General features: G+C 44.3%; 1 protein-coding gene across 5 annotated transcripts in view; it reads right to left on the bottom strand.

Annotated features, from left to right (window-relative positions):
• Positions 1-5,135: 5,135 nt before the first annotated feature.
• The window catches only part of TACC2 (transforming acidic coiled-coil containing protein 2), a 150,477-nt gene continuing 137,534 nt past the window's right edge, over positions 5,136-18,078 (bottom strand). For all 5 annotated transcript variants that reach the window (XM_075423865.1, XM_075423867.1, XM_075423866.1 and 2 more), the window contains 5 exons: positions 14,639-14,682; positions 8,555-8,715; positions 7,856-7,962; positions 6,613-6,733; positions 5,136-5,699 (listed from right to left, as the gene is read on the bottom strand). In XM_075423865.1, the coding sequence (XP_075279980.1) occupies positions 5,634-5,699; positions 6,613-6,733; positions 7,856-7,962; positions 8,555-8,715; positions 14,639-14,682 (499 nt within the window). In that variant the 3' untranslated portion in view covers positions 5,136-5,633. The remainder of the gene's footprint in view (positions 5,700-6,612; positions 6,734-7,855; positions 7,963-8,554; positions 8,716-14,638; positions 14,683-18,078) is intronic.

The raw sequence follows: 18,078 nt of genomic DNA, 5'->3' as shown, positions 1-18,078 counted from the left end.
TATGCCACTGTGCCAGGAATGATTGGACTTCAGAACAACCAGGCTGAAGACAAATTACTTTCTGTTCCATGTATGACTGGGAATAGCTCTGCACAGTCATGGCAACAAAAACTTTAAAGAATTTTCTACATTTTTAATGGGGTTTAAAAAAATACTCTATTTTGTTCCATTTTTTCTGTGGTTGTCTTCCCTTTAATGTTTATGCCAAGAACCATTGTGAACCCCCTGTGATATCATCAAGCCATAAATACGGTTTATCGTTTCCAGATATATACGTGCATGCACACTTCAGGTTCATAATTAGGCAGGGAAAATGTCAGACCCGTAAAAAGCAACCACACCCAGTTACGTGCTGCGCGGCAGAACCCAACGGCGGCAGTGGGAGGCTGTGAGCTGCCCGAAGATCTGAGTCCTGGCTGCAGTCAGGAGCGACAGATGGTGTTTGTCAAGAGGACAGAGCCTTACCTGCTTATTTTATCACGGAAATATCACAGTACGAAAACTATCAACATCCACTATTTTATCTAGCAGATTGAAGAAATACATCCCACAGAAAGAAAGCAAGCCAGAATTCCTGCTGGAAACAGACCGCCAGATGCAGCTGGAAATCCCAATTAAAAGGTGAAGGTTTGTTTGTCAAGAGACATTGTCAGCCATTGCATGTGTTTTATTTTCTCATTAAAGAAATGCACTGAGCATATACAGAGATTACATTCAGTACAGATTTATCATTACAGAACAATCAGAAAATAATGATACAATCAATACATATTTCCTGTAGCAGAACAGATCGAAGGAACTGATTCAAGCTGAGAATTAAATGAAAAATACTTAAACCAACTGAAGTGATTTTTACACAGATGAGATATTTCAGTCTAAATTAACATTCTCAGCCAAGATCTGTTGCAATCTTTATGTTCACCAGCTTTGTCAGGCCTGGGCCTAGCAACTAAACACAGACCAGAACCGCCTTGTCCGAGAGCCCATTCAAACAGAACCCCAGAAGAACAGTCCCAGTCTGAAGCCACAATCTACATGAGATGGTGGAAGGATCCATACAGAGGGAAGAGTACAATAAAACAAGGAGACAGCTTGGTCTGTGTGACAGGCAACAGCTACAAGGCAGGCTAGGATGATACTCTATGTGGAGGTTTCACTGATTTCAATTGCAGAAGCTCTCTAGAGTTTGCAACCTTAGTAAAATTGTTGTGAATGTGCAGAATTCTATGACACACTACGTAGATTTGATTTTTCAAAGAATTATACTGAAAAAAAGTCACAGCACAGAGCTAGCAGAAAAACTACTTTGCCACATATTTTGTGAGTTCCATAAACTTGACAACCACATCTTTATCCAAATGTGCAACAAAACCTAGAACTCGAATGACCACCTCTATTGCAGTCGCACCAGCTGGACTTTAAGCCAGTCCTCTGCACGTTGTGTGCCCGAGATTAGACCAGATCATCACAGCCGGACATTAAAATCTACAAATCTCACTCATCTGCTTGCCTGTCCCTCTGAGTTTTGGATCAGAGGAGGTACCACCCTGCCCTCCAGTATCATAGACCCAAGACCCTGCTCAGTGCTGTCACGTCATGTGTTACGTCACTTCTCGTCGTGCCCCGTTTGGACACAACCTCTCCACAGGACCTTCTGCCTGCTAGCTAGGGATGCGCAATGCCTTCTGCTATGTGGCCCGTTCTGGATCATTGCTTTGGTAAGACTGCAATGAACCGGATTATTAAATATGTCGATTTAGTTCCTTACATCTCTGAAGATCTCCAAGTAGTTTCCTTCACTTTTCAAAATGGAAGGGATATATAAAGCACCACAAATTAACTCAATCACATCATGGAAGGGGGAGATACATATTCTCAAAGAGTGAAGTTTAGGACAGTGAAGAATTGACAACATGGTTGAAACCGTAAGAAGAATTTGGATAAACAAAAATGTTATCGCTCAGTTTACAGTTTGCCTACAAGACAGGGATTAACCACTTGTCCTCAAAACCAGCAGTAGAGATAGAACGAGCTGACCTTTGGAGGGAGCTTACCAGCTCAAAACAACTTCCAAGCTCTTTTTTTAATTTCTTCTCTACAATGTTGTGGTAAGATTCTCAAAGGATCAGAAAAGTAAAGACAGGAAGGGTTTTGTTGGTTTTTTTTTCCCAGGAAACATACGTAATATAACATACCTCCAGGCATTGTTCTCTTATTGACCTCCTCTTACCAGTTTGTCTTGACACTAAATCATCTTTCTTTCAAGTTTTCTGGCTTTGTCCGGTTCGCAAATGTTCTCTGAAAGACTGATTTGCTTGCTAGAATTTTTAGTCACCTTGTACTTCAAAATTTTAGCTTTCTTTTGAATGTCTGCCGACAGTAAACAGCATTTGGAAGATATTGGTCCTTCACCCTACTACAAGGCTACTTGCAGCTAATATTTCTCCTTGTCTTTATACAGACTATGTAAATTGTAGGAAAATGTTACACATTTGCACAATCAATCCTTTATGATAAACGAGAAGGGGGCAGCATTTCTTACATATAGATGATGACATATTTAGCAGATGGAACAATTTTTATCTGAACATCTGTCAGGTGTGCCTACTGCTGTTTGCCTACCGAGAAATATGGTACATGGAGTAACGTCATTTGGAAATATAATCATCCCTTTCTAAGACGGCAGACTTGTTGCTTCGGGATACTCTTTTCCCTCCTCAAGTCAGCTTCATCAACGGGTGCCACAGCAACGTAAAGACGAGGAGGGAGAAGTAGCTCGCGGAGCTGGTGACCCTCGAAGCTGGGCTTTTTGCATTGCAGTTGTTTGAGTAGCAGCAGTGAACGCTCACTCCAGGCGCCCTGGATCCGTCCCTCCTCGCCCGCTCGCAGAAGGACCTGAACGAACAGGACTTCATAACGCCACCTGCAACAGAGGCCCCGTTGAACCCAGACGTGTTGGCCTGCGTGTTCGGGGTCTGCAGCCCCTCAGCATCAACCCCTCCATCCGGTGTGGAGCAACAGCAGTGGGTTTGGCCGCTCCTTACAGGTAAATGAATACAACTGCACCAGGTTACAGCACGCTAACAAGCTCCCACTTCAGTTAAATAATTGTAATTGTAATTGTAACTGATGCCGCTCTGAGCACGCTCAAGTGCAGGGCCTCATTAGCTTCTTTTCCCTCCTAATTTCCAGGTAAGCCATTTAACTTAAAAACTACAGATTTATGAAGAATTGGGCGATACATCAAACGCTTTTTGACAACTTTCACATAGTGTGGATGCAGCTCATCATGGCATACTGACAAATCATACTCAGTGGGATTTGGTATCAGAATGCTGCTAAACCAATAGAATTAGGGACTGAGATTTTTTAATAGGGTTTATTTTGAGAGGAAACATCTACCTTTGTTTTTCTCCTTAGCTTACTATATACTCTTCTCTTTCTAACACTGATAATTTGTTTCTACTATTAAAAATTCATTGAGTCCAAACTGTTTGTGACTACTTACTTGCTTGTCCTCTAATGACCGCACACGCATCTGAATGCCCCGGGCATTGCTGAATTCCTTGTCTGTTACAGTCTTCATCACTAGAGCCTACACAGGTGTAGCACTGCAGTGCTTCGCCTGGCATCAAGGAAAAAAAGGCCACTTGTAACAGGAACGTTCAGAGCTTACAAAAAATATTTTAAAATATCAGCTGTGCACTCTTGCTGATTTTGTTTGAAGCACACACAAAATTGCAAAAGGGTTTAAAAAACATCTAAGGATTCTGCAAGTCCCATCAATTTTTCTCTTTTAGAAGTGGTCCAGATACCGATTTTAAAGATAAAAAAACTGGCCATATATTATTTAGTTGTTACAATTTGCACTTAAAATAATCCAAGAATATCTGATGTTCTGTAATTACATCCACATCGTCTTGTAACATTTTCAGAGCAGGGTCCGTGGTAACGAGTTGGAGTATCATTTTTATTCCCCTCTCCATCATGGTCTTTGGTCCACAGTACCATGAAAAAGTACATTGTAAACATGTAAAATCTTACCGTGACCTGTATTTCATTTTCTCCTAAAGTATCAATTCAGCTGGAAGGCACAACGCTACATCTGAAGAGTTTTGCTTTTGTTTAAACATTACAACTGTAAACCCATCCTCTTTCTTACCATAGTTTTTCCTTGGTTCACTCTACACGGTATTTTCAAAGGCACACATGAATTTGAAATATATTTAAAATACCACACTTCAGACTTGCAGTGCAGAAGGCACACTTGCTGTCCACAGGGACACGTGCATTTAAATTTGTTAGCATATATATTTATGTTTACTTTACATAGCAGAGGTGAAGTTCTGTGCTGCTAACCACATACAGAAAAGAATCTGAAATCAAACCAACCCAGGAGAGAAGCCCAGAGCAGCAAAGAACCTCAGCCATGCCCGAGGTAGGAAATGAGCAATAAATCAAAAAGGAAAGAAAAGGGAGTTGACTTACTTTTGAGTATAAAAAGGGAGCTGACCAGAACCAGGCTGAAGACTGTCCGCATCATGGAGATACAAGAGATGGAGCATCAGCCAAAGAAAGCAGTTTGTTTGCTATTAAAGCCTTAACGCTTATCTTACATACCTAATCCTCTGCAGAGGATGACTTCTAGGATAAAGAGGTGTGCGAGAATGCTGCTTATCTGGCTTATTCTGGTTGTACTTCTAATCACAGGCACTTCACCTCCACAAACCCGCGGGCAAATTCCTCCAGTAGCAGGAAGAAGTAAATGTATTCCCCTTCCAGGGACAGATACGCTCAAAAGCCGCCGTCCCACCATCGCACGGCCCAGCCGCCTCCACCTCAGGCAAACGGTCTGCTTATATCGCCCACGGGATTTGCTGGAGCAGGGTCAGAGCAGTAAACATTTCTGAGGATTACGCCTATGCTTGGGACATGGATGGTCCAAATCTAGCATATACATATTTATAGAGAGAGTAAGATACAGACATAGGTACGTGCACCTAAGTGGTACATCCTGTGCCCCACGGAGTGCTCTGAGCAGTGACCCATGAAGTGCTCTCTGTGTAGGAGCTGCTGTGTCTGGCGCTGCACATGAAGGAAGCAAGTGAAGTACATAAAATAGAGCCATACGTATCTTCAACTTTCAACGAAAAAATTTATTTACAATAGAGAATTTCATTTAAGTGACATGCATTTTCTTTTTTTTTTTCATTTTTAATTTTATTTTACAAATCAGCAAATGCAGATAAAGTTTACACTCCTTAAGGCAAGAGTCCCCATGCAAGTAATACATTTTTATATTAAATCCAAAAGACATCCAACATGGGAACTCATGTACAAAGGGAAGGCTAGGATCAGCAATTTGTAATTTCTTAGAGAACTTGACAATCTCCCTGATACAGGAACTTTGAGATCAACTTGCTATGAATTATACTATGAAAATGCAAACAATAGCAAGAAATTCTGATAGTCATCTTAGTACTGCATACAATTAAATCAACTTTATTTAGAAAGAAAATACAGTAGTGCATACGAAAAAGTGAAAATATAACCTGTCCACATAAATGTATGGACATCAGTGTGCCAATGGTCATATTGCACTCAATACCGAAGTCCAGAAATTTGGTTAAAAGTTAGCTTTTCCCCATTTTGGCAATCAGTTCATCACAAATCTTTGTTAATTCTTCTATCTCTTTGTTCTGGAAAATAAAAGGCAATATTAAGTATGAAAAACATGGTTGCATTAAGATGAGGTTGTTTTTTTTTTAAATTATCCAACCTTTGGGAGAAATGTGGGACAATTAAGCTTTCTCCAATGCTGAGAACAGAATATCTATACATATAGAGAGATATCTATAGATAGACATATATATATGCATACATAGTACAGCTATGTATAGTGCATTCAAACAATATGCTTACTGATTTCCACATACGACCTTCCTGCGACTTCAATAAATACCATCTAGCACTAAAGCAGACAGCTTTACAGCAGTCATTCCTAGCACATGATAATAATCCATAGTGTGAACTTATTTCTAGGCTGCACTTTTTCATAGCGTTATTTTTCCCGCTCTCCAGGGGCTCTAAGCAAGGCCGAGCTGCACCACGGTGAGAGCAAGCTCCTTCACCGAGCTAGAGAGCAGAGATATAAGCAGGGATTTCCTCCAGGCCCTTTTGCCCTAAGCCATACAGACCTGTACCTGAGCCTTCTGTCTACCTTAACAGTGCAGGCACATAAGCTAGCGTTGGAATTACAGCTAAAACTAAAAGCGGAAACAAAAACTGAAAGAACTAAACCAAGATCTTAAACCCAAGAACCAGAGCAAAGCCAGCCTGGCACACGGGTGCAGGCTGCGCTCGGACGGAGGCTTCACCCACAAAAGCCGGGCAGATGGCTCCGTTTGCCGCCTGCCACGCTGCGCGCTGCCCGCCGCTGACTTCGCCACAGCGCTTGGGCAACTCCGCTCGCCCTGGGGCCAGGCCCTCGGGCAGACCTTGGCTGGGCTCGGAGCTCCGGAGGAGAGCTGGACTCAGCCACGCCGCGGAGGAGCCTTCCCTTCTCTCTGCTCATCCCGCTGACTGGATCAGAAGAGAGGAATTGCCATTTACCTTTTGTTCCAGTGTTCTCTCCAACGCATCCACTTTCAGCTGCTCTTTACGAAGGCTGGCCTGGTACGCTGCTTGCTCTTGCTGAGCCTTGCCTCTCACTTGTGCGATTTCAGCGTTGGCTCTAGAAAAACACAGATTTTTGTCATGTCAGGCTCTCCACAGGAAAGGACGGCGGGCACCGAAGGATGGACTGCATGTTAACAGAGGGGTGGGGAGGGCAGGGTGACTTTCTGCGTGTCTTTGAAACTAGCCTGAGACTTGTTCCTACAGACTTTTCATGGCTCCTTCTCTTGCTCAGCAGAGGCTGCAAAGTCTTCTCTTAATGTCCGTGTTGTTCCCTCCCTGCTTCTCTCAGATGTCTGTGCTGGGGTCATAAACATCACTTACGTAGAGGTGTTTTATGGAAGTTTCCACATGTGCTCTCCAGTTCTTAGACTGGTCTGACAGCTGGGACAACAGCTGGAAAGCAAATCCGAGTCTCAGTTGGTTTTAGGCTCTGATCAATCCTAGCAACATCTGAGAGGCATGTCTTGGGTCTAGGGGACTGCGAGTCCCGAATGTAATCCTTAGAGGTGCTTTCTTGGTTGTTACATGGAAGCACACAAAAAAGACAAAATTAAAAAATCAGCCGGAGCTGCCTGTCTTAAGCCACAGTCAGATGTTCGCCCCTTAACGGCGGCTGACGGAGCTACCCTCCCGGCGGATCTGGCACCATCGGTTGTGCAACTCCTCCTCATCGCCCTCCGCGCAGGCTGGGCAGATCCAGCTTAGATAAGCGGCGTTCCGAGGGGCAGGCTGCCCGCTGACTCTGCACTGGAGCGCCTGAGCAGCACTTACACGTCCTGTCCTGCCGACTGAGGCCGGGGCAGTGATACGGCGCAGGGGCAGTGGCAAATCTCGGGGGGCAGGAGCACTAGCTGCAGCTGCAACTATCTGAGCACAGCCCTCCACAGCTGCACAGAACCTAGCTAACGCCTTCTTTCTTGATCTTCCCTGGAAAATACATTAAAGAAACACGAAGACATTTGATAAAGGTAGAAATTCACGGCGTTCTATACGATCAGGAGGTGGAAGGAACACCAGCACGTTACAGAAATTCTCTTTACGGCATTTCATTCCCTGCTCCATCACAGAGCAGCCTGCGCTCTGCATACTGAAGGAGCAGGTTTGGGATGCCAAGGTCCAGCCACAGGAACCCTCCTGCAGCACGAGCTCCTGAAAAGAGATGTCTGCAATCAATTACCTGTCCAGTTTTTCCTCAGCGTGAATTTTGAGTGCTTGGTACCTCTGCTCCTCCTTCTTCACTCGTGATAAGTATTCCTGCGCACATTTCTTTAACACTTCTTCATTCTTAAATTAAAAGATACATTAAATTTAATCCAAGAGATTGAAGCGTAGGACAGGCACCTATTTGCGGGAGTCACATTTGGATGTTTTAAGGGATGCTGTCTAACACGGACACCCCCACACTGAGGCCATCTCAAGCAGCATTACGCAATGCAAAAAGCTTTACAATTGTTCTGCTTGCATTTGCTACGTGGCTGCAAGCCTTCATCTGAGGATGACGTTGTATCACGCACTCAGACGCAATCTCTGACCTGAGGAATTCCCGCCCTGGGTTTTAACCGAACACTCAGTCCAGAAGCCAGCCCTGACATGAGCTGAAGTCCACAGTTACGTGGCGTCTACTGAAATTGCAGTGTCACAGATGGGAGCAAGTTACTTCCGTGGAAAATCTTCATCTTTATAAAGCTATTCCCAAACAAAAGCACAAATGAGCATTCACATTCTCCCTCCCGCCAGCACACGGCCATCTTAATGGAGTACATCAGATTCGACTGGAAACAGAGATGCCCTCTGTTAAGCAGCACTTGGTTAGCACACCGCTACGTGAGCCTGCTCAGCTTTTGCCTTTAAAGGCGGGGGCTTCAACCTGACTCACCTTCCGAAAGCCCTCCAACACTTCTTTCATTTTTTCGTATCTCCTGAAAAGATCTGCCAGTGATTTCTCCACTGAGTTCAGATCGGCCAGAGCTTGCTCCTTCTCCACTATCAGCTGCTGAACAGTGTGATGGGAGACCGATTTCTCTCTCTGTTCATCCTCTGTTAGAAAGAAGAGAGCGGGAGGGAGAAAAGCGATTTTCAGAAGGGTAGGAGTAGTAAGAACACTGATTTCACCACCATCTATAGTTTCCACTATACTGTGCTTGATGTTGCATATTAGTAAGTTTGTGGGATCCAGAAAAGTAATTTTTATATAAAGAAAAAATCCTGTTTTGGAAAAAGGTTGCTAAATACAGTGATATTTAAATATTTTGATGTTGGGGAAAAAATGTGAACATATCTCTGTACTGATTTATTTCACTTTGAACTCAGCTGTTCCCACGGAAAAGGCAGGTGTTGGATTCCCCTTGTTTGCCTGAAGAAGCACGAGCTGAAGGAAAGGACATTTATGCACACTACTAGCGCTGGCAAGGAATTATTTGCCGTTGCTGATATATGCTTGTCATCTCCTGGCATCTCTTCTAATCCTGTACAAACAAGGCACTTTGTTTAATGAAATTCAACTCAAATTCTTCCCTTGGAAAAAGAGTGTTTTGCAAACTCTCATTCGTAGGATTACTGTAGCAAGTGCCAGAAAGGAAATGTAACATTAGACAGACTTTCTAGGTTCTGGTCTGCAGAAGACATCTTCCAAGCTTCTCCTGTGTATAGTTAAATTTGAGGCAGGGATGGTGGGAAGAACACAACAGGAATCCAAACCCATATGGAAGAGAAGTTTTTGAAAGGAATTGACCTAGTCATAAATTGGAATACCCATGTACACTGGAAGAAAAGGTCCAGCATTCTCTTCCAAAATGCTTCATTGTTTATATCATATCCTAAAATATGATTCTTGTGCCCATGTTTTAAGGGCTATTTTGAAAACCCCGAAATGAAAACCAACCCACAAAACCTAGCAGTTCTATATTACCATTTTCCTTTCTCTCTGATGGGAACGAAGATAAGGTAGGAATTTCTCCCATGTAAAAAGCACGGGGCATTTTAGCATCCACAACTTTTCATTCAGGGCTTTATATGAACTGAACAAGAGTTTATTTTTTCATTTTACTAGAATTCTTCATCTGAAATAAGTATTTCATAGCGTTGGTCAGCTCTGAAATGTCAGGGTTGTTACTGTCAGTTCCTAAACTGAGATTCATCTCTTCCGTTTTCCACATTCAATCCTTTTAGACACTTTTTTGCTAGCCTACCTAAGCCCGGAGCAGTGACGCTGCCATGCCATGAGCCAGCTCACGGTGGTCACATTCTGTGCCCCTCTGCACGCGCTGGCAGTGCTGCGGCACACATCATGCTGGGGCAGAGCCCAACCTGAGGTTGTTTTGCTGTATGTGATGGAGAAGACCGAAAGAACCAGAGCAGCTCTCAGGATCTGCATGGAGTTTGCAGCACTGGAAGTTGTAACACCTTGACTCTACCTGTGAGCCAACACCTTTGATACGGCAGAACTGAGAAACCCAGAGCCCTGTAATGCCACATCGGTTTGATAACGTTTAATGCTTCATAAAAAACACTTTCCCGTTTTGCCTTTTTAAAGACAGTCTGTGATCATCTCTCATGTCAAAATGAATGCGTTCTCCAGTAAAAGGAGAAAAACATTTGTCATCCCTCATTTATTTTTCCAAATCTGTGAAGTTATCACCTTGTGTTCTGGCACAGGACCTGTTTAATCACGCTGGAGATTACACACCGTCTAGCTTAATTCCAAAACACTTAGTGGTGGGATCCTGTTCTTTGGCAAAACCGCTGTCATCACAGCTCCACGCGGGAGGGATCCATTTGCGTGATCACGTAACGTACTTCAACGTATTTAATGTCACAACTTTACTTTCTCTGAGACTGCTGTCTGCGGGATTTTAGCAACTTCCTTCATATTTGTTTCTAGATAAGTTACCAATTCCTGGCTCACTCTCTGTCACAACTGCCGAGCAATCCTGTTCCAGTGCGTGGCAGTGCCCTCCTGTCTCCTCCGCTGGACCAGATCCTTCAACCTGATCCCCAGCCCCGCTTCGCCTTGCACAGGGGCATTAGGGACAAGCCCCTCTCCTCTCCCTCCCGCTACATGCTAGAGGTGTCCGTGGACCGGGAGCAAGCTGAGGCCCCATTAGACTCCAAGTGAGAACAGGATTTTATATTGCATATTTATGCTACATGCAAATGTACATTTATATTGTATTGCATATGTAGGTTATACACTACAGAAAACAGAAGCTGGCATCTGGCTGGAGGGGGACTGGAAGTTCTATGAGAGACTGCTAAAACGATGATTTAGCTTTAAAGTTTCTGATAATAGTCTGCCAGTCAAATCTTAGTTAAGCAGTTACAGAGACTTATCTCTAAACAGATTTATGAAGTTATATGATTAAAAGATTGTAATTAAATGGCTTCCACGTCTGCGACACACACTGGCCAAGGCTCACCAACAATAACGACAGAACCGGAGCACCACCACAGCGGATCAGCTTTCAGGCTCAGCTCGGTGTTACTGACACTACTTAATGGGAATGCAGCAAACGGAGAACAAAAGCAAAAGAAACTAAAAATGCAAAATGCTGGTGTGAAAGTTGGTGAAAAGCTTTACTTACCAGGCTTGCCTGTTTGTTTTTGCAAGCAAATAGCAAGAAGCAACAAAAACGGAAGCAAAACAGAAAATCAGGAATTGTTAGGAAAGCAGAAAATAAGTACTGCAACAACCTGTAATGCACAAAGCATAACATCTCTTTGCTTTTCATAACGAGAATTTAACTGCGTATCTAAACGTACAAGGTTACATTTTTAACAGAAAAAAACCCAACATTACAGATCCAACAACAAAAAGGAACTCGACGACAGGGCTTTTGGAAGGGACCTGTGGGTGGCTGTGACCGAGGTGTGCGTAGGGCGGGGTGCAGTGAACACGGGGGTTACGCAGGCTCCGTTCCGTACGGCTGCCAGTGCCACGCAGTCCTGAGCTGCAAAACTTGGGCAACACTCAGCAAAGCAGCAGCAGAAGCAGCAGGCCAGCCTGGAAAGCCTGTTCTTTTTTATACCTGCCCCCCTCAGTGTAAAGAACAATGTGTTAGGGGCCGAGGCAAGCGTAAGAAAAAAGGAAAAAAAGTTAAAGCATCAGTAAAAAAAATACGCAGAGACACGACCTGGGATCTGTCCCCTGACAGCTTGTGAGCGCTGCTTGTACAGAGCGCGGCATGGAACGAACTGCACACGCAGAGCGGGGCCATACCGGGTTCTACACGTGTGCAACAGGAAATACTGGACCTTGCACAGCCTTTGAAACCAAAGGCAATTACTGTTTGCAATGCATGTTTTCAGTGCCTTTACAGGCAAGCGTACGCAATCATACGTTGCTCATATGGAATATTTTCAATATTCATTAGACAGACACAACAGGCTATAAAAAGCTGAGCAGGACCTATCAACCACACTGAATATTCATTGAAGGGATTTGTGAAATTGGTGCACTTGTAATGCCCTCCTAACAGGGCTGTATAAAATAGCTCAGAATGCTTAAATCACCAATAGAAATAGCCCAGGCATTTCTTTTGTTAAAATACGCATTTTGCTTTAGCAGTAAGACTTTATTGTGATAACAGTCCAGTGAAGTCTATGCAAATGGCACAGAGGCACTCATTTTCCTCCACAACGTGGCACTCGGAAGAGTGAATTCCTTCATCAGAAGGGACAGTAATTTACGACAAATGACAGGAGAAAGTGGGACAATTAGATCAAAAATTTCCATTAAATGCAGGGAGAGGAAGCCTCGCATTTAACGTATTACCATGCTGTAGAATTTGCATCCTGTGCTAATTAACAGATGCTTTCTGTGTCACTGTTGTTGTTTCAGTTCCTTTGCAAATGGTCAGCAAATTACATTATTTATAACTATAGCTCTTAAAAATTTACCATAGACCATTTGAAACACTCTGATTCTCTGAATTTGAAGTTTAAAGGTCTTTCTGTTTCCTCAGTGGTGAACGGCCCGATGCTCTAATTCTCCTTCATTTCTTTGCAATGAGAGGAAACGGCAATTGCAGAATTTACTGTGTACGCCATGGCTGTGCCTCTGCCTCAGGATCCCCATCGCTAGTCTGTAATTTATTGTTGCACTGTGGTCTCAATTTCAATTAAAAAAAATAAATCTGTTTCTCAAAAATAGAATTTGAATTTGTCATGAAAAAAGAAACTTGTGTTGCTAACTACATGCATCTGCTTGGGAGAAAAGGACAGGTCCTGTGTCTGCGCATGTGAGTGGCCAGGCTCGGGGAGGGAGCCGCACCAGAGCACCTTCAGGGCACACCAAACCGAGTGCTTTGCGTACCCGGTCACTCCCTGTTTGGACACGCGCACGGTGAGAACGACAGGCTTGCGTCAGCAGGCAGGCAAATCGCTCAGTTGTACGTACAAAAGGCAACGGAGCCAAAACACCACAGAGAACGAAGCCAGGCATGTTATTATTATTGTTATTATTATTATTATCTATCATCTATGGTATTATTTATTTTATTTATTAGTATTATCATAACATTTCTTTATAGGCCCGTTTTTCCCCTCACTTGAGAGGAAGCTGGAGTGTCTCCCTATGGCTGAGAAAAGCAGGATGGCAGCAAAAGCACCAGACATTGAGCTACTTCCCCCCACTCTTGGGCAAAAATAAGCCAATTCGCTACAAACGTATGTAAACACAGCTCAAGTATTGATTAAAAGAGCAAGTTAATCCAAATATTTGGGGGTCACTCAATACTGACTGCAGATGAGGGGACTACCAATTTTAGAAGGGACAAAACAATATCATATGTTGATAGCTGAATAAAAACATCTGTTAAAATCCTTGTAGAAAGGTGCAGGTATGTCTGTTGTGTTCCTGCCCCACTGTACTCTGTGTTGGATCTCTCAGGAGAGAGGGAGCAAGAGGAATAATTTGTTTCTTTTTATTTTTCAATAAACACCGTGCAAACAGGCTGGACTTGCGGACACCCTTAGCTAGGCCAGCCTTTCTCCCGCATCTCACAGCTCGGATTTAACTCCGAGGCCGCTCCTCATGGCTTTTAACGATATTTCACAGTTCTCTGGTGCTTTCCTCAAGCTTGCCCAGGTGAGCTCGGTCCTGCTCCCTCCCCAGCCGCTGCTGCTTTTCCTGCTCGTCCCAGCCTTTCGACCAGAGAACCCTGGTTGCCTCTCACGGGGCAGACGGCTCGAGCTGAAGCAGGACAAGCCACGGGCGCTTTCTATAGCCGGACTAAGACAAAGATCTTGGAAATCCTCCAGGGAGGCTTTAAACCCCCATCCCAGGGGCCAGACCTCCCACCCCAAGGAAGCGCACGAGTCCTGCAGCCTTCGGTCTTGAAATGCTACTCCATGTAGTGTTTTTCATTTCTGAGATGTGCTGTTAACAAAGGCGTTTTCTAATTACTCTGAGGCAAAATGTGTCATAATTTAGACCTTAAGGGAGACGCCTATGTCAGTAAATAACTGGGGATGGATTGGCCACTCATAATCTCTCAACTGGGATTAGAGTTAATCTAGGTTTTGGTCTGACCAATGCACTTAGCACAGATAATCCCTGTTGTTGTAAAGAGCTAAGTTTGGTATCGCCCATTAAACAGCTGGGAGCAGGTGACTAACGGGTTTTTAGGTCACTGAAGGTCTCTCCTGGAGATACCCATGAATTCTGGGCAAAGCATCTGAACACGTTGCCTGTGGGACAGTTTGCTTTGATGCAGAAGAAAAAGCCCTGACCTTTCTGTATTACCTGGACTGCCTCGAGGGCTGCTTTCTGTAAAATGAAGCCCCAGCTTTTCATCACAACCTGGCAGCACGCGCTGGTGTCCTCAGACGCAGCCACAATTCCCAGCAGCATCAGCAGATGTAGCTAGCATCAAAATGAAGCCCACAGACTTCAACCACGTTTCTAGGCTCTTTGCAGAAAATCAGAGTGGAAGATAGCATCTTTCAGAGCAGAAACACCTACCTATCATCTGAGCAATCGTCTTCTCGTACTCTGAAACTATTTTCCTGTAAGAGGGAAGAAAAGGAGAAGCTTTTGGCAAACATCGTAATTGCTAATGCTTACTTAGAAAATAATGCTACTCAATAACTGAACTATGGTATTTTAAAAGAGGTACAGGACCCCCTCCCCCCCCACTTTTATATGCTCCTTATTACCTGAGAAACAAATAAAAATGACAGTTTCAACATTGCACCTGATTTTTAATTCCCCATGTAAATCAATATACGTGGCAGGAGGGAAAAGGGATTGCTTTGAAGCAAATTCTGTTACTTGAAACATGCAAAGCACATTACCGATCGTGATTTAAATATAAACATAATCACATTGGTCTAAGGCAAGAGTTACAAAGAGTCTCATTTTTCCATTACTTTCTCCTCTCTTCATGTTTGTGTTTCATTATTTTTAATGTAAATGTTAAATAAAGTTATAATTGGTAGCAAGTAAACCTAACAGGGGCATAGTTGGCCTGCATCCAAAATATATCTAATTTTTCACTCTCCAGATGTGACTAAATGATCCATTAGCACTTAAGAGAACAAGACCAAAATATTCAATTACGTAGCACCAAATCCATTGTGTCCTATTTCCCAAATCTGTTTTTGAAAGAGGTGGCAAAACGTTACTTTTAAGATTATTTTACTTCATATACTCACAGTAGGCTTTGAATATCCTTCTTGAAAAGAGGTTAGCCAAAATAAGCAGATTAAATGTGATTTGGAAAGATGATCCATCCCTTCCCAGAGCCAAATAAAGCTAATGAAATGAGACTAGCTTGATCTGTGCTTTGATTCATGAGCCACGAAGGACTGTCTACGAAAAACAAAATTACCCCAGACTTCATCTGAAGCAGACACTCAAAGCAGCCCGCTGGTGTTTGAATACGACTCTTTCGAAGCCTTAGGTCGCTTGCACTTGCTCCGTTTTAGCGACGTCCGCTGCAGTTGGTGAGGGTACAGAAAGGATGTGGGAGAATCCCGAGACCAAAGTCAGTAAGGCAGGGAGCGGAGCTCCCAGACCACCACTGTCCCAGACCTGCGTCACGGACTGAGCCCCGGAGCCCCGGGAAGGCCGCTTGCCCCAGAGGTCCGCGGGGTCTCTGTGCCCTGCCCCGGCAGCGCGCCCAGCCGAGCGGGGTGTTCCAGCTCCGCACCCCCCTGACCACGCTCACGCTGCGGGGAGGAAACATTTTCGGTGCTGGGGCTGGAGCCCGTCTGCGCACAGCTCGCCACGTCTCCACTGGCACCTGCTCGGATGCCGCTTTCCCTGCTGCCGGTCCTATCGTTTTCATTGGCTTTTTTCTTTATTTAACCATAAATGACACTTTTGAGAGCAAAGATAGCTGCAAGGATTTTCCCCTAAAAGGAAAGGATTGGTTTCACGTCCAAAGAAGATTACCTCAAAAGCCTGCTGTAAGCAATAAGGATTTTAAAGTTATGTCATATCCTTGTAACGCCAGGAACCTTTAGGAAGTTTTATCATCCTAAATAATGAAGCCAAGGACTTAGGGCAAAGAAAATTATATTAAACACTGTTACAACACCAGAGCACTCCCCAGCCTAGGCTGTGCCACAGAAGTTGGCAGCAAAGTGAAATAACGTCATCTATTTCTTATTTTTCCCAGCTTAGACCTGTTCTGGCAGGTACCACATTCTCTGCTTTATCCAGCCGTACGAATCATGCGGCAGCCGCTCACTGGAAGTGGGTCCTGCAATGGCACGCGGATTTTAATAACACTTGATTTGGAAAGCTGGTAGTCCAGTGAAGTCTTCCTCCAGACTCCAAGGCCTCTCCAGTCCAGCAGCCTGAGTAGCGGTCCCTGCGGCTGGGGAGCTGAAGGATGCGGGCTGCGTCATTGCCCTCTGTGATGGCTCGCCTTGACCCCAGCCTGACAGGCTGCGTGGGCTTGACGTTTGGTGTTTCAGACATTCAGTCTATTTACTGACTTCCCGCACTTTCATAAGTCACCAACCCACCAAAATCCAGGGCTACAAAGGATCTCAGAGGTCATCTGCTTGACGTCCCGTACTGAGTCATAATCAATTAGACCTCCAAATAACCATATTTAAATATCTCTCGCCTGCTTCTGGTTGTACCCTTGAGTTATAGTACAGCTCACCCTGGTTCAGCTCTTCGATAGTTATTACATTATTACAACTTCTCATCTTGGCTACCATTCTCTGGAGTGGAATTTCCTCCAGCCTGACGTTTTTCTGGCAGCTCAGCTGAACTCAGGCTATTCCAGGTAGCAAACGCAGGACGTGGGTACAGGAGCACCGCTGCTCCTTCTGCGGACACTGAAGCTTTTGTGCTTGCAGCTCCAGATAATCCCTTTGCTCCTTGCTTATCATTATGTCATATCTAATTGCTGCATCTCTCATTTGCCACACATGGACTGTTTCAACATTTAATCTTCCAAGAGAAATCTTTCTTTGTGCACACATGCAGATTTTAGCATTTTGTGACAATATTCATCAAAAACTTTTTTTCACCCATGTGTTCGAGGGATGTGCCTGGGGGAAATTTGGCTTAGACAATGTGTTATTTTTCGAATAAAATTTTATTGCGGGTATAGACCACAAGCAAATTACTGCGAGGAAGAGGAAGGTACAGATCTACAGTGTGCCAGCCGCTCTGTGTCACCCCCTGCTCTCCTTTCATTACGGCATAAGCAACCTCTGTCAGTGCCCCTCTGCAGGCACGTGCACCCAGGCAGTTTCTGGAGGACAGACCCAGGGCCGCACTGGAGCGTGTGCTGAACGCCGGGACATTCCTTACACAATTCCTTATCTCGTTTATTCCTTGTTTTGCTTCCTAGGTTTCACTGCTTGCAGCAGCTCCTTTCCGTTCTGCCTCATCACGCATTGGAGAGCTGGGCCAGGGTTTTGTTTCCTTTCCCAAGCAGAGCGCAAGAGAGGTGAGAGAACTCAGCCGCGTGCTGGGAGATTTTTTTTCTGAAAGAAAGCAAGCGGCTGCCCTGCCTTTTGCAGATGCCTCTCCTCAGATGCTTTGGCTCAAAGCCCTGCGTTGCCGCTATTCAGATCTGCCATGTGCGACTCCTGGCATCCCCGCTAGCGTTTGCCGGGTTCTGCACCGCGGCTCCCTTTTACCCCTACTCCCTAAGCACAGTTTCCCTGGGTGTAAGCAGGAATTGCATACGCAGGTCATCGCCCGATACAGCTCGTTGGCTTTAGCAGACATTTAATTCTGGGAAGAAGCTAGTGCTCGAAAAGAAGGGACTTTGAAGAAAATTCAGTCTCAGAAGTGACTGCAAAAATGACTAATGAAAAGAAGGATGCTAAAATAATCCACGAGTTTCCTTTTATTTATAAGCTAAGAGGGGGTGGTGGTTTATCTGTCTGTTTGAAAGTAGAAAATAATAGGCTTTAAACAATTCTGTTCTG

Source organism: Opisthocomus hoazin, chromosome 6 (genome assembly GCF_030867145.1).
Source record: "Opisthocomus hoazin isolate bOpiHoa1 chromosome 6, bOpiHoa1.hap1, whole genome shotgun sequence".
NCBI classification, from domain to species: domain Eukaryota; kingdom Metazoa; phylum Chordata; class Aves; order Opisthocomiformes; family Opisthocomidae; genus Opisthocomus; species Opisthocomus hoazin.
Note: the sequence above shows the minus strand (reverse complement) of the source record. Positions and strands in the feature narration are given on the sequence as shown.